This window comes from Acomys minous (assembly GCF_964271855.1).
Source record: "Acomys minous genome assembly, chromosome: 6".
NCBI classification, from domain to species: Eukaryota; Metazoa; Chordata; class Mammalia; order Rodentia; family Muridae; genus Acomys; species Acomys minous.
In genome coordinates, this window is record NC_140487.1 from 39,622,839 (window position 1) to 39,640,028 (window position 17,190).

A 17,190-nucleotide genomic window follows, 5' to 3' on the forward strand; every position below is an offset into this window, starting at 1 on the left:
GTGAAGAGAGGGGCCTAGCCCTACTCCTGCCCTTCCTGACTGCCCCTTCCACACGCATGGACTGTTCCTGTACTGGCTTTCACTCCTGAAGCCTCTCACTTGTCCTTTTCCAGGGCTGATGACATGACTGTGGTTCTTTGCAGCCCAGCCCCAGGAGAAAAAGCATGAGTCTCCATGATCCAGAATTGTGTGCTAGACCTTGGGCTCATGCGTGAGGACGCTGGTGTGAGGAGGTGACAGGTTTTACTCCAAGTTACTGTGGTATGTGAGTGGCTGAGGTCACTGGCAGAAGTCAGGGAAAGTTCTAGCAAGGCCCCAGATTTCACTGATGACTTGAAACCATAGCTGCAGTTTGGAAGATTATCAGGTCGCATAGCTTTAAGCTATGGCTGCAGCTCACAGCCACTCAGTATCTGCTGTGTGGGCTGTACTCGGGAGCTCGCTTCCTGCAGTCTGGCGTTGGCCTCAGCCCTGTCCCTTACTGTGCGAGCATGCTCCTTTGTCTTACTGCCTGCTTCCTTCTCTGTGACACAAGGACAGTCATATCCTCAGTGTTCACACGGTGACACCAGCACAGGGAATGATTTGCAGCAATGACATGATGTGTGGTAATCTGCTGTGGTCCTACTACTTGGTTCACTTATGACACTGGGACCTGGGGAGCCTAAGGGGACCCCAAGTCAGCAACAGGGAAGAAATTAACTGTCATAGCATCATGGGGACAAGCATCAAAACCTGGAAATGCTATATGCTGAAAATGCTAAGAAAATGAGTCCTCTGTCCCACAGTGAATATGTGAACCTGCCAGAAGAGGGTGCCCCTGAGCTCTCAAAGATGCTTGAGATTGGACATCTTGTGGGGATACCGCTTCAGTGGCCACCAATTTCCAGAGGGCACCATTCCTCTGTGATTCCCCACCTGCCCCTAAGGAACTGGTGGTGTCACATGGAGGCCCTGGACCTTCTTGGTATCAGATTCTTCCTGAATGGCTTCTAAGAACGGCAGAGAATGGGATGTGGCCAGGATCTTCTAACCGAGCCACTTCCTCAGAAAGTCCAAATCAACTCCGCTCCTGCTTATTACGAAGATCAGTTAGAGTCCTTAACTCTTCAATTTGGCCACCATCTCATTTTACCTACGGGACTCAGGATGACTTCTGAGAATACTTTTTAAGGCCAGGGGCTCTTCGGGTAGTAGGTGGGTTGTCATGGGGTAAGGAATGGGGAGGCAAGAGACCCTCACCTGCACTGGAGACCACACACACTGGAAACAGAGGAATGAGCGAGGATTTGGACAAAGATCTGAGCTTGAGTCCTGCACTATCAGTGTGGATGGAGGAGTGACCTGGGCCCTCTGCATCTGACCTCTCCTGGCAGACCGGGGATGCCAGACTGCTTCGTGGGCTGCAGAGCTGGCAGCTGTGTCAGACATATGTGTAGCATGGTTCCTCATGCACAAGATGCCCTTCATACATGTTTGGCCAGCAGCAGCATTGTGCATTAAAGGGTTCTGGATAGAGAAGAGACTTGTCAGCAAGTCAGGGAGGGGGCCAAGGCTGAGTCTCAGGAATGGCTTAGTTATGAGAGCAGCACTGTACGGGGACCTGCTCCCTGACTGCGGGGACCATGGTGGCTCCAGAGCCAGGCATGCACTGACCGTCAGGTGTGTGGGAGGTCCACCCACCACTCTTCACCACTGGATGCCACCAAATCTGACGGCAGAGGTGCTGGCTGAGGCCAGAGTGGACACCATAAAGCCGATTAGTGTTCTGACCTTGTGGCCTGCAGCTCTAATCCTGGCACCGCACACCTCTTGTAGCATTACACAAATGTTCAGGGGCCTGGCAGAGAGGCCAGAGAGGGAGCTGCCTTTGGCGTCCCTGAAGACTGGCCCACAGCACTCCTCCTGCTGTGCTGTGTAGCTTGCCTTGCACATGAACTTGGCCTGATGAGGAGGTGCTGTACCAGGCAAATGCCAGCGCTCGGCTCTGAGAGAAGACAAAGGTCGACAGGGGAGCAGTGGGTCCCCAGGAGAGCAGAGAGCAAACATGAAGCAGATGAAGGGGTGCCCAGGACAACAAAACCACCTGTCTCGGGGACCCCAGATCAGAGAAGGCCCTGAAGTCTGCTGATGGGCAGGGGGGAGGAGGCATTCTGGAGTGGGATTAAAGAAGGAGCTGTGGCTTAGATACAGAGAGAGCACTCATGGTCCACAGGAACCCATAGGAGGAGTCGGGCTGAATTCCATAGAGGACTTGAATCTTTTTTGGCGGGCAAGGGAGCCCCCAAGAGCTCACCGACAGAATCCATTCTATATTCAGCATTGCAGGCCCCAGGAGTTATACTCAGCTTTCATGCCAGAGAAGGGGCTGCAGAAAATAGACCTACTCTCCTCCCTAAAAAGCGCCCAAAGAAGAGAAGATGCTGGCCGCTGCCTGGACTCTCCTACAGAGACCTGTCCCTGTGATCACACCCTTCCCTGCCTACTTCCTGGACTGGGCTGGCAGGGAACAGCAGACTGTGGGCGCCTCTAGAGCCACCAGGGATGGCAAGGCCGAGGCTATTAGGCTAGCTGAAGCAAACTGATACTCTGATTAACAGAACTGGATGACTCTCTGATTATGGGCGAGCCTTCGTGTATGTGCCCGGCTTCACGGGCACTAATGGACATTCCCAGACAGGGCAAACTCCATGCTTGCCAGGGATCCACCAGGCAGGAAGCTGGGACAAGGGCCTTGCCTTCCCACCAGATGGAAGAGGAGGAGGAGGAGCTCAGTGTGGGCCTGCATGGCCGACCATGAGAGTTTGGCCAGACAGGGTATCCACGCTCTTGAAGATGGAGGCAAAGGCAGAGGACAGAGGTGAAAGGGGTCAGGAAGGCAGCTGGGGAAAGCAGGAGTGGTGGGGGGTAGGGGGTGGGGATTTAAGGGCCAGCCTTGGAATCCAAGGCTGGAAGAGCTGAAAGGGGGGGCAGCAGCAGTAAGTTCCCAGGACTCCCTGTACACTGATCTCAGAGGTGAGGCCCTGCAGTGGATAGAAACCAGGCCATGTCTACAGCCTGGTGCAGGAGAGCACTCCCTGTGAGCAATGCATGTGCGCTCTTCTCTGTGGCCTCTCGTGCCCTGCCTGTGCTGACTGCCCTTGTAATACCTGCTGCGCTACAGGCGCCTTCTGCTCCTGTTCCTTAGGGATGGCATCTAATCCCCAATCCTTTTGGCAAGCACTGTTCCTGGCCCTGGTTGGTCAGTGGGAAGACGTGTTCAAAGACAGGCTGTCTTGTCTACAGATGCTTGTAGACCGCTAGGGGTGAGAGGGCTGCCTAGCAGCGATCGCAGGATCAGTGCATGGAGAGGAAACCCAATCATTTGTTGGACATTTGCTGGGCCATCCCATGGCCTCCTCTGGCTGACTAGTCACTGCAGTGTGTCAGACTGTCCCAGAGGTGGCAGTCAACAGGGATTCTCCTTGGCTAGTTCTGACTCAGTAGCTGAGAGTCTACAGTCAGCTGGCCAGAGTGCCACACAGAGACATGCTACCATGACAAAGAACTGCTACCTCTTAAGGACAGGGGGCATGGGAGTGTGTAGAAAGGAGATACAGGAGCCCCATGTTCCTATATATGATGTGCCCAGACAGCACCTTGGGCAGTCATGAGCACTGGCATGGGCTGTGTCTTCCCTGCTTAGCAGTCCCGAGCCTGAGATTCGGGGTACTAAGGAGCAGTGGGGCACACACTGGACGAGCACTAAACAATCTGGACTCGGGTCCAGCTCAGCTGCAAAGCAGTCAGGATTGAGGCAGTGGCTTTTTAATCATCATGATGAAGTTTCTGCAGCGAAAAACAATGTGCGAAAGTATGGCATGGGAGCCCAGGATCTGTGGACCAGCCTAGGAGCAGGAGTAATGGGGAAGAACGTTTCCCATCAGCCTTGTGGGACAGACGACCGGGCCAGGTTACATTCAAGCTGATCCCAAGAACCGTAAGAAGTAAGATCCTGCCTCGAACACTGAGTTCTCGGCTCCAGCTTCTCAGTCATCCACATTTGCACAAGTGACAGTGACTGGTGGCCCTCACAAGCAGTGCCTCCTTCACTCAATGTGTCACCATGTCCACTGCCCTGTCTCCTTCTGGTTTACCTAGTCCCTTATCAATGTCCTCCTGCCACGAACACCCAGTCGCTCCTCACTCACCGTGAGCCTCTGTCACCACATCCTCAGAAAGGGCTGAGGTTCCCTCAGACAGTTCCATTTTGAACAAGATCAATGTTGTGAGGAGCTGACTAGGGGCAGAGGCATGTCTTTCTGGGGCAAACTGGAAACTGTTCTAGATGCCCATCACCTCACTGTCCCCTGAAAAGGCCTCCTTGACTGTGCCCACACTAGAGCTTCCTGGGAGCTGAGAGACAGCAGGCTGCAGGTAGCCCCAGGCCTAGGAGGAGGTGCTCACTGGGTTGCAGCCCCTGGCTCAGCATCCCTTCCCATCACGTAAAACTGCTCAGGAGAGGCCCTACCTCTAAGCTGCACAGCCACTGTTCACGCTACTACCCCCTCCCCCCCCCCCCCCCAGGCACGTAGGGCGGGTTAGGCTAATTCTGAGCAAATATTGGAGGAAGGCAAGAATGCCTCCATGGCCTTTCCCTCTCAGCCGACTTCCAGTGTTCACCATACTCTAGATTTCTGGGGCCAGCAGGAAAAACCCTGACTCCCTTGGAGCACCTTTGCCTCAGCCTCAGTTCCTCTTGGGGTTTCCGTGCAGGAAAGGTGACATGGAAGTAACAGGGCAGCAGACCAGAGGACTTGACCTGGCTACACTACAGGCTCTGAGCTTGATGGCGCCTGCCAGACCAGGCCCCAGGCCATTTTCTGACAGTCTTTCTGGCTGGGTCACAATTGCTGCTAATAAGGTTGTTTGGGTAGGGCAGGGTGGGGCAGGGGACTGCCTGCCAAGTGAGACTCATTGGCCTAAACCAATTCGTTGATTTGATTGTATGTGATTCAAATGCTCAGAGAATCCATTTTTTGCAGGATGGGTACTCCTGCCCTAACCCAGGCTGGAGACCACCCAGCAGCTACTCAGGGATGTGGCAGCCCCTCCCCAACCTGCAGGCTGCCCTGAAACCCTCTCTTTGATGGTCACTGTGACCTCTCACCTGCCACTGCCAACACCTCACCCCTCACTCCTTGCCTGGCTCTGTATTGCTAATAGCCTTGGCTACGGCATCATTTCTTAAAGGGAGGTCTTACCTTCCGAGCAGAATGCTTCTCTGAACTCTCCACATCTCCATCCAGGAGTGGCATGGCAAAGGAGCTCAGGTCCTGGGAGGAAGAGAGAGCACAAAGTCAAGGCTGTGGGCCCTTGAGGGCAGGAGTGCACGCTCTGGGAGGGTACCACCTCCCTTTCTACGAGTCCTCCGAGATCTACGCAGTAGGGAGACACAGTTGTTAGGATCCTGGTAGAAGTGGGTCCCTCCCTTTGGCTATCAGACTACTGAAACGATGGAACGGAGAAACTGGTACTTCTTCAGGAAGCTCAGCTTCCTGAGGAAAAGGCCTTGTGCCAGCCCGGCCTCCAGTAAAGAGATCTCGCATCTCTCTGACAAGCTGTCGGACTGCCTTGCAAAGCACACTGGAGCTGAGGTGATGATGGGTTAATAAAGGGTGGGCTACACCTCAGCCAGGACGGTGCAAACCCAACTCAGAAGATGGCCTGGGGGACAAGGGAGGTCACTGGCCTCTGCTTCTCTTCACAACATGGCCACACTGGGTGGGTATTTTTCTGCTTTCACCATTGCTTGTCTGTTCACCTGGTGTGCTGAAGGAGGTCTGAGCCTGGGTTAGGGGTGCTGAGCCGCCAGCCCCAACAGTTCCAGGAGTATAGGAGATGCTTGTCCAGGTCTCCATCCCTTTCCAGACCATCACGTCAAACACCCAGCAGCAGCTGCTCCCACCCCCAGCAAACTAGAAGGAAGGCAAGGCCAAAGACCAAGGGGACAAAAAGAAGACCACGCTGAAGGTCATCTGGAGTGGCTGATGATGGACATGAACCAGCAGGCCCTTTGAAGACGCCCAAGGACGTGTGTCTTCTGGAAAGAGGACCACATTGTGCGGATGCTGTTAGAGCCATCGCTGAACATCACGACAGCGGTGGAGATGAGTGGGATGGGGTTATGATGGTTTCTTTTCCTATTGCTGTGGTCAAGTGCTCACACTAAAGCCACTTCAGTGAGAACGGGCTTCTTTTGGCTCACACTTTGGGTCCAGTCCATCAGGAAAGCTTAAAGCAGCTGGTCACACACATCCACCAGGACAGAGGGTCCTAAGAAGCAAGTTTGTGCTCAACTTGCTTTCTTCATTTTATGCACAGTTCAGAACACCCACCCATGGAATGGTCTGCACATAGTTAAGATGGGTCCTTGATTAATCTAATCAAGAGCTGATCAAGTTGACAGCCAACACGGTCATAGGAGTCTACAGCAGAATGGAGAGCGGTGGGTAGCTCATCACTGAGTCAGATATAAAGCAGATGCATCATGCTGACTCTCCAGCTCTTCCTGTGCCCTGCATCTGGCCTTGGAAAATGGCTGCACACCAGATGTGACCACCCTCAAGTCTATACAAATTGCCAGCCTTAAAAAATAATTGGAGTAAAATATATACAATAAAAACTACCATCTGGTCTTCCCTCTCTCTCTCTCTCTCTCTCTCTCTCTCTCTCTCTCTCTCTCTCTCTCTCTCTCTCTGTGTGTGTGGGGGGGGTGCTGGAATAAACCCAGGGTTCTGTGTATACTAGGCAATCACTGCACTACTAAGCGCCCTCAAATCCTTCACTAATCACATTAAATATATAATTCAGTGGTTATTAACTTACTTGTATCATTTTACATCCATCACTGTAACTGTCATGACTGTGCTATGTCAGAAATAGGTAGACACAATCATGCTTTCCTACAAAGTCTGCATTTATTGAATAACAACTAATTTACTAGTTACATCAGTTTCCTTGGCTAGAATGTGTCATGTAGTCCTCATTTTCCTCCATAGCTGGCTGAGGCAAACATGGGTTCTCTCATTCCAATCCTACCTGCTAATACTGGCTTTCTGCTCACACAGAAAGTATATCTGTGTGTGCATTTATACGCAGGTAACATAATGACTATGAAGGGTTCGGAAAGCTTCTGCCTTTGTGGACACAGAGGGAGGCAGTGAAAGACACTAGCTCAGATTTGATGCAGTTCCGGTCAAGCCAGAGTCAGAGCTGAGTCAAGCTGCAGAAGCAAGGTGTGAGGTGCTGGGCGTAGGGACTACAGAGGCAAAGGGCAGAACTAGTTCCAGACAGACAAATGGGCAGGCTGGTGGACAGTGATGTGAACAGGCTTCATCAAAGCTAAAGGCCTGGGAGATTTAGGAGGTACAGCCCTGCTGGGGGAGCATGCCCTGGGGATGGCTTCCAGAGTTTAAGGCCCTCGCCATTTCCAGTTACTCTCTACTTCATGTTTGTGGTTCAAGTGTGAGCTCTGTTTCCTGCTCTTGCAGCCATGCTGGCTCCTTGCATCATGCCTCCCTGCCATGACATACTCCTGTTCCTCTGCAACAATGAGCCCAAATAAACTCTTGCTTCTTTACGTTGCTTTGTTCATGGTGTCTTATCACAGCAATAGAAAAATCATTTGTGCACTTGTGTGCGCACACACACACATGCATGGGCACATGCACACATGTTCACATGCACACACATGCACCTCACTTCATCAGATGACAAGTTAGTGGGACCATGTCCCTCTTCGGGGCTGGGTGAAGTGGTTACACCCTTCCTTCAGTCTGGTGTGTTGGATAAGTTCTTACGCCTGGTTTCCTGATAGTGTTTTAATATTCTCATGTGCTAATGTGGACTCAATTTACTTTAATAAACTGATAGAGTGCTATCTTTTTACTTTTAGGAATTTGTCATTTATCAGTCTGTGCTGTGGGTGGTACTGGACAGATGGTGTGGTTTACATGCCCACTAAATTGCAGAGTCATTTTCCACCCTCAAAATGAAGTCAAAAGCAGCTTGTGAAATGGAGTCTCTCTGGGCGAGGCACTGCCTGAAAACCATAGGTCTACACAATATGGCGTAACCGAGGGCAGGGAACACACTGATCAAAACAATAGATACTTCCAGAAATTTTCATCTCTCTAAGAAGAAGCTTTGTAATCATCAACACCAAATCATCATTCCTCCCTCCCGAACCTGGCAACATCCTCTAGCTTATCTATGAAGCTGAGAACTCTGGGATCCGCAGAAGAGCAAACAGACATTGCCTGTTGCTGGCTTATTTCAGTTAGCACAGTCCTCAAGGGTCAGGGGTCAGGGGTCAGACTCTGAGATATACACATCAGGTGCATTGGAGTCTCTTTACTCTTTAAAGCTGAATGCTTTTCATGGTACAGCAGACCACATTTTGCTTGTTTTGTCTATAAGGTGATGGGCACTGTGGACGCCCCCAGCCATTGGCTCACTCCCCATCCACAAATTGAAATCCTGACCCCCCAAGACTTTAGAAAGGAGCTGTGCTTGGAGGTGGTCTCTTTATATAGATGCAATTAAGTTGATGCAAGATCATTAGCATGAGTGCTAATCCAACAGGACAGGTAGACAAGAAGAGGAGGAGGAAGAGGAAGAGATGACATCAGTACACGGACATACACAGGTAGACAATCATGTGAAGACACAGGCAGAAGGTTCCAGCTATGAACTAGTGGGGGTGGGGGGTTCTGTCTACACCTTGACCATAGGCATTTGGCCTCCACGTCTGTGAGTAAACAAATTACACTTTGTTCTGACAGCCTAGTAAACTCAGAGAAACAGGCCTAAGAATATTCTGCATGGCTTTGTCTTTGATTCTGTCTTGGTGTATAGGCAGAAGCAGGCAAATTGCTGTAAGTTAAAGGCCAGCCTGGTCTACAAAGCGAGTCTGAGCAGCCAAGACTACAGAGAGAAACCCTGTCTCGAAAAACCAAGGGGGTGCGGGGCAGTGGCTCTATGCTGTTATAGCACACCAGTGTACTGTCTGCTACAGTGGTGGTGTCACTGTACTCTCCCATTATCAGTGCACAAATTTCAACTCCCCTACATCTCCTTCTTCCATGTATATATGTATGTATGTATGTACGTACGTACGTACGTATGTGTCATCTATCTGTCTGTCTGTTGATCTGTTGCAGAAAAAAAAAAACAGAAGTTGCTGAGATCCTGACACAGCCTGCATCAGATCTATCTATCTATCTATCTATCTATCTATCTATCTATCATCTGTCAATTTGTTTATCTATCATCTGTCGATCTGTTTATCTATCTATCTATGTATCTATCTATCATCTGTCTGTTGATCTATCTATCTATCTATCTATCATCTGTCAATTTGTTTATCTATCTATCATCTGTCGATCTGTTGATCTATCTATCTATGTATCTATCTATCATCTGTCTGTTGATCTATCTATGTATCTATCTATCATCTGTCTTTTGATCGATCTATCTATCTATCTATCTATCTATCTATCTACCTACCTACCTACCAGCTCACAGTACTGGGGACTGAATCTTGTACATGTCAGGCAAGTACTCTATCCCGAGTTCTGTCCCACCATTCTAACCACCCTTTTAACCTTCTATTTTCTTGTTCATAGCATCATCCCACTAGGAGTGATGTGGTATTTCTCTGTGCTACTCATTAGCATTTCCTGGAGCCTCGCAGCTTTCACCTGCTTCTGGGTCATTTGCTAGTCGCTGGGAAGAGGTCAGTTAAGGTCTTCTGACCATGATTACAACCAGGTTATCTGTTGCTGGCCTGTAGGAATTCTTCATATATGCGGGCCCTTAATCTTTTATCTGGCATATGAGTGCAGATACCTGCTTACTCTGTGTGCTTTGCCTGAGGATGCAGAGACATTGCTAATCTGATTTAGGCTGCTTTTTCCATTTTGTTCCTTCTCCTTACAGGGTTGCACCCAAGAAGTCACTGTCAAATCGAGAATCTTGAGGCTTTCTCCAGATACTGTTTTTACTAGAGCACATTTAGACTTCTGAGTAATCTTGAATTCTGTTTGTTGAAAATATGGCCCTCTCCTCATTGGAATGTCTTGGCACACTCGTCGAAAGTCAATTGCAGGCTGGAGAGGGCGCTCAGAGGGCAAAGGTGCATGCTGCAAAGCCTGATGGCTTTGGTTTGTTCCCTGGAACTGGTATAATAAAGAGCTCTGATTCCTGCAAATTACCCTCTGACCTCCACATGTGCTGTGCTGTGGCATGTGCGTGCGCATGTACGTACACACACACACACACACACAAAACACACACACACACACACACACACACACACACACACACAAATATAGTATTAAAAATGTAATTTGATCCTATCTTAGAGTTTCTGTTGCTGTGATGAAACACCATGCTCAAAAACAACTTGGGTATGGAAGGGCTTATTTCAGTTTATTGCTGTCACTGAGGAAGTGAGGGCAGGCACTCACACAGGGCTGGAATGCGGAGGCAGGAGGTGATGCAGAGGCCCCGGAGGGTGCTGCTCACTGGCTTGCTTCGCACAGCTTTCTCAGCCTGCTTTCTTAGAAAACCCATGACCACCAGCCTAGGGGTGGCACCCCCAACAATGGGCTGGGCCCCTCAGTAACAAATCACAACTAAGGAAATGCCCTACAGGCTTGCCTGCAGCCAGGCCTTTCTCAGCCGAGGTTCTCCCTCCTCTCAGATGACTCTAACTTACGTCAGGTTGGCATAAAACCAGCCAGCACAGGCCGTAAAAATTAGAGTTTATTTCTGGACTGTTTAGCTCCATCAGTTTATATGTTTGATTTTTGGTTGTTTTGTCTTGTTCTTTTATGCTAGGACCACACTATTTTTAAATATCCTCAACTTTGTAGCAACTTGGAAACCTGAAAGTGAAAGTCCTCTAACTTTGTCCTTTTTCACATTCTTTGCTGTGATTTTGGATTCACTGAGATTCTATGTTAACCTCAGCATTTTCCTATTTTTGCAAAAAAAAAAAAAAAAAGCAGGAGAAGTCGCTGAGATAGTGACACAGAGATCTGCAGCTGCTCTGGAACAGTCCATGAACATGGGATGCACCCCAGCTGCCCTCCTTCCTGTGCCTGGCTCAGCACCATCATGCGGTTCTCTGTGTAGCCCTCCCTCCCTTCCTCAAGTCATTCTCTCTTTTTTTTTTCTGCAGCTGGGCGCCAGGCCTGGACCTTCCCTCTTCCTGTCCTCCTGTGGGTGAACTAATTCTTCTAACCTTTCCACCTCCCCACGCCCGCCCATCCTCTCAGTCTCCACTTTTGGGAAAGCCACCTCTGAGGTTGCTGCGAGTGAGGCCCTGCCTGAGTGAGGGCACCAGGCCTCTGCCATGACACTGGCAACGGCTTTTAGGTTAGAAGCCCTGAATACCTAGAGAGCTGGCCTGTACCACCTTCTGTTGCTCTGGGTCTCAGCCCTGGCTGCACGGGGTGGGAGTGGGGATCAGGGGGGAGGGGGTTAGGGAGGTTGGGGGGTTGGGGGTGGGGGTGGGGGGAGGATCATTTGAAAGCTTGGGTCCCTCCACAGACATCATATGGACGGGAGTATAGTGCAGCGAAAGCATTGGGCAGTCTGTCTTGTGGGCTCCCCAGCTTCCTACTGTGTTTGTCTGAAACAGCCACGGGAAAGGAGATTTCACTGGGCCTTTCAGGCTCCCGCCCAGGCTGCACGGACCCACTACCTACATCTGACATGCTCAGAGTCCTCCCCCTTTTCCAAGCCACAGCCAGGGCAAACGGTTGTGATTTTCCCAAACTCAGCAACGTGCTGCATGCGCTCTGCCTGGAATGTTCTCAGTGCCACAGACTCTTCAAGCGAGGGTCACTCTTCCATAGCTTCCCATGCGCTCCCAGGGAGCTGACCAGAGCTTACGTCAACTACTTAGGGACAGTGCCACGCTCACCTCCGCAGCCCTTAGCACAAAGGCCTGGACCTGGCACTGCATAAATGGCCCAGGCCTGCTGCCGCCTTCCAGGGATGATGCCCTTTTCCATCCTCTGCTAGACTCTCGTTCTTCCTGCCTACCCCGCCCTCAAATGCTGGTTCATGCAGTGAACTCCTATGTATCCGCAAAGCCCCATTCAGACATCCCCCTTGGCCTGGTCCCACTCTGAGGTAGAGCTAACTTTTCCCTCATCTGTGTTCCCGAAGCTTTGGCTTAATTATGGGACACAGAGCTCTGGAGTAAAATCACCTGATGATATCTACAACCTTGAGTCTGTCAAGGGCAAGGGGAAAGCAATTCACCTTGTCATCGTCCGTGTCACCCTGCGGTAGGCAGTTGGTTCCTGAATGTGTTTGAATTAAGTCTTGACCAGCCACCCCCTTTCCCAGCAGCCAGTGTGTGTGTGTGTGTGTGTGTGTGTGTGTGTGTGTGTGTGTGTGTTGTGCGCGGTGCATGTGTTGGGGGAGGCACGCAGTGTGTGCAGAAGGCTAGGCAGCAACTAGGCCCATTGTAGCTGCAGGTCACTGGTAAGTGTGTGTGTGCGTGCCAACTCTCTTATTGTTGCTTTGAGTGAGCAACATTCGCCTCACGCTTCTAACATTTGCTCTACGGCTGTTGGAAAAAGCCTGTCTACAAACATTCTTTTGTTCCTTGAATGACCACCTCAAGAAGCGGAATGCGTTAGCACAGAGGCAAAGCTGCCTGGGGCTCTACAACAAGATGTTCTGCACAGAGCCTGGACCAGAATGCTCTCATCAAGTGTTGCTTGCAGTAGCATGAGCTCATGTAAGTGTCTGATCAAGCCAACCATGGCTCCTTGGTCAGCTTGGTCAAGCACCCCGCCAGGGCTGTTCCCTGGCACTGGCGACTGGCTTGGCTGGGAGATTCCCCTGCTCCACATTCCAGGACTCTAACCTCTCAGTGTTCATCAAGATACCTGTGCACCCTGGGGGACTTAGTGGGAAAAATCTTTCTCTGCATCTATGGAAACGAGCCTATCAGCTTGTAGAACAAAGAGACCCTGGCTCCTCTGCTCAGCCAACCTTGCAGACATCTAGGGGTCCCAGAGCTTACCCTGTGCACACAGTGTGAGTTCTAAGCCCTACCTGAGGCTTCCCTTGTTCCTGTTTTCTCTCTACTACTGACCCCACGCCTTCTGCTCACAGACGACTGTGAAGGGACCTTCCTAGAGTGCACAGAGACAGTGAGGTGGGAAGGGAGATGCTAGCCAGAGGCAGGAATGTCTTAGGCTGAGACCACTTGGTCTGCTGGTGACCACCTGGGTCTCTGGAGAAAATGAACTGTGAGGATTTGATGGCTAAAGTCACCTATTAGGAAACCCTTGAAGTGTAAACCAGCTTTAAAATCAGTTCACTGGACTCTCCAGCCTCCTCTGTCTTTGGAAATACAAGGCCAAGCCTACCACAGAAAACCCCTGAGGTTTTAAAGACAGTACCATCGTTAACCTGTATGTTGTAAAGGTGATTTATATTTGCACATACATACGTATGCAGATGCTCATGTACCTGTATACATACTTGTAGAGGTCAGAGGACAACTTCACATGTCATTCCTTAGATGTCTCCCACCTTGCTTTGAGACTGACCTTTCAGCGGACCAGAGTTCATCAAGTAGGCCACGCTTGCCAGCCAGAGAGCCCCAGAGAGACATGCACGTCTCTCTGCCTTGCAGCACTGAGGCTATACATCGCTTTTCATAATGCTTACATATGTCATCAAATATCAACCCTACTGACTAGAGTTAATGGTATTCAAGGTTATGCTAATGCATGCTACTGAAGGAGTAAAGTAATCAATAATATATCCCAGCTACAAATCCTGTGACCTACAACGATTGCTGCCTGAAAGATATACTGTTGCAATAGTGGCACAGATGTTACGTTGATAACCAACAACGTGTAGATTGGATTTAAAGGCCACTCCATGAGATGGAACCCATATCCAACACTGCTAAAGTGGCTAAGAATCTGAGACTCGATAGCTTATAGACTTCAGAGAAAACCTAATACTCTTATTCTGCTAAAGGAATATAGCAATGATATGACCCCTGATGGCATATTCCTATAATTCGGGGCCAGGGCCTGGGTCAGCCCTCATCAGAGAAGCTGCTTCTTGTAATAGGTGGGAATTAACACGGAGGCTCACAACTGGACAAAGTGTGGAGAGTAAGAGACTTTGCTCCACTCAGTCCTAAATGGTGCATCTTCATCAAAGCCCTCTCTCAAGGCTTAGAGATCTATGCAAAAAAAAAAAAAATAATTAAATTAATGAAAATAAATAATGAAAAACAAATTGCTTCTCATTGTAATGGCTGCTTCTTCTTCCTCTTCCTTCTCTTCTCCTCCTCTTCTCCTTTTCTTTTCTTTATTTTTAAAACATAGATTCCAAGGACCAGACTCAGGTCCCTGTGATTGTTTGGCAAATATTTTACCAACTGAGCCAATCACCCTAGTCTGAGTTTTTGTTGTTTCGTGCATATCAGGCTGTTCTCAAACTTACTGTGTACCCAAGACTAGCCTTGAACTACTGATCCTCCCCCCTCCTTACTCTATCCCCCAAATTCTAGGACACAGGTATGTACCTGTATGCTCCCAGCTGCATGCTAAATCTCTCAGCTGCTCCTCAGTAGGTCCTTATAGCAACAACACAAGTAGGAACGGCCAGTGGCATCATCCCTATCTACAGATGAAGATGCTGAAGGAGAGAGAGGCTTGATCCATCTGCCCAACAGTAGACTACAGGACAGCGGCACGCAGGTCCTACAGCACCGTTCCACCTGCTCACAGCTCAGAGACCTTTATGACAGGCTTATCCATCTCCTTGGGTGAGCGTCACAGAAACAGAGGTCAACAAAGCATCAGAGGCTTTGAGGACATGGAGCTAGCTCTTCCCCTCATGGCCAAGCATCCTGGACATCTTACCCTCAGAAGAGAGGGCACAAAGGATTTGTGCAACTCAGAAAGTCACTTCCAAATAAGGTATAAAACAGACTTTCTTTTAAGCTTTTCCTTGTAACTAAAAGTAACAGAATCTGTTGCAAAGTACAGAAAGATACAAACACACCACCCGGAGCCAAAGCGAACGCTTCACACTTCAGTGCTGTTTTGTATAGTTTTCCACCTGGATACCCTTACTCAGCCTCTCACTTACCTCTTGTCTTAGCATTTCCCCATAAGATAAACTGACTTGCGAATGCCCATAAGCAACTGGTTCACAGATTCTTAAAGGCTGGGATGTGTTTCTCTCCTGGTTTAGCCCTGGCCATAGATGCTAAGGAAGGGACACAATCTGGCCAGGGTGCCTGGTGTTTTCAGTCTTTACAGAACTGCAGTGTTGTTGCAGCTGGAACACCCCAGAAGGAGGGCTGACAAAACTGCAGATACAGGACCAACAGAACAGCTGCCAGGGTCCCCTACCTCTGAAGGACACTGGGTCTTAGATGTCAGGGTCAATGGCAGAACACTGGTTTGAGTCCTGCAGGGTTAGGAATACATCTGAGATGGTTTTCATCCTCCACCCTGTTGAGCAGACCTAAGGACCCAGAGCACCCCCTGGAGCTACCCTGGGCTGTGAGCCAAGATCCTTCCCAGGCTCAGGGGCAAAAAGGTGACACTCTTCCCCCTTGTTTATCCTTGGGGACCTTGGGCATGTGGGCACTGCGGTTTTCCCTTCTATCTGTCAAATCAGAGGACGTCAGAAGGTAATTTCAGGGTACATGATCTGTTTTCAACTGGACAACGAGACGGTTCAGGAGTTTAAAGGAGCCCTGGAGGATGCAGAACAGAGGGTATCTGAATCACAGAACTTGTTTCCGATCCCAGGCTGCCAAAGAAGGCGCACCTCTATACTTGGACAGCTGGCCCACCCCAGCACATGGTGAAGGAGTGGCCTCCAGGGGTTCCCCATTAAGGAAGTATTAGGACAGTTCCCCTCCTGGCTTCCCATCTCTCTATGCCTTTTGATCCACATCCTAAATACAAACCCTTCTTTTCTTAATTGACTTAAGGCCCTTGATCCTAAGGACCTGGACGTCAGTGCAAAGCCAGCACAGCACCAGGGGTATGTGCTGTGGCCCTTACTGCAGCCTTTCCTGTTTCTGGCCACCTTACCCAGAGTCATGGAGATGCTGGGTGGCTCTCACATCTCCAACTGCATCTGAATCTAAGACGTCATTATGGCTTGAGTCTGCCTCTACTGGCCATGGCCCTAGCAAGTCCTGCAGGTGGGAGGTGGCTGTACTTGGGCCAGTCCTGTGCAACCCCTGAAAACCACCAAATGGGTGGTTCTCAGTACTGATGGGTGGTGGGTGAAGGCCAGAGCCATGGTCAATCAGAGTCTTTGAGAAACTCTGTTATATAACTGCTCTCAGAAGAACAAGGAACAAATATGGAGTCAGCAGTACTGGTAACAGAGGGACAGTAGCCACATGACAACCCTCAGAGAATTTCTAGGGTGATGGATGAGGACCCCACCCAGACTGCAGTCCAAGAGATTTCCTGGTGTCAAACCCATACTTCCAACCCCTACACACTCACACACACCCTGTGGATACCCACCTCCCTCACCTAGGCCTGACTGATACCTAGATGGACGTAAGGACGGCTGTTGCCCTGGTGTCTCCAATCCCTTACCAGCCTGTTCTGACAGTGGCTTCTCTAACACGCTAGCAGGATCAAAGAACACATTTCTTTTGTTTCTTTGAGAAAGACTCTTGCTATACAGCCCAGACTGACCCTCCTGCGTGCTAGGAGTACAGATATGTGTCACCATATTTGGTTGTCTGTCAGTCTGTCTGCCCATGGCCCCCACTCCCTTTCTTATATTAGTTACTCTTCTTGGCACTTCACCAAACACTTCACAGACAGTGGGGACACTGTCCATGCTGGTGGGGAAGCCGTGGGGTTAGGGGCTTGAGGCAGCAGCCGCATATTCCGGATCAGAAAGCAGGAGAGATGGAGACCTGCTTTCAGCTCAGTTTCCCCTTTTTATTCAGTCCAGGAACCCAGTCCATGGAATGGTGCTGACCACAGTTGGGGGGCGTCTTCCTACCCTGGTTAACCCAGTCTACAAGCTGCCACCTAGATGCGCCTAGAGGTTTGTCTTCGAGATCTTGTAAAGTAGACAATCACTGTTAGTAGTCACAATTCGGAAGAT

General features: G+C 49.9%; 1 protein-coding gene across 8 annotated transcripts in view; it reads right to left on the minus strand.

Moving 5' to 3' along the window:
• Positions 1 to 17,190, minus strand: part of PRKAG2 (protein kinase AMP-activated non-catalytic subunit gamma 2) — a 355,936-nt gene that overhangs the window by 174,767 nt on the left and 163,979 nt on the right. For all 8 annotated transcript variants that reach the window (XM_084787781.1, XM_084787778.1, XM_084787776.1 and 5 more), the window contains one exon: positions 5,244 to 5,315. In XM_084787781.1, coding sequence (XP_084643907.1) covers positions 5,244 to 5,315 — 72 coding nt within the window. The remainder of the gene's footprint in view (positions 1 to 5,243; positions 5,316 to 17,190) is intronic.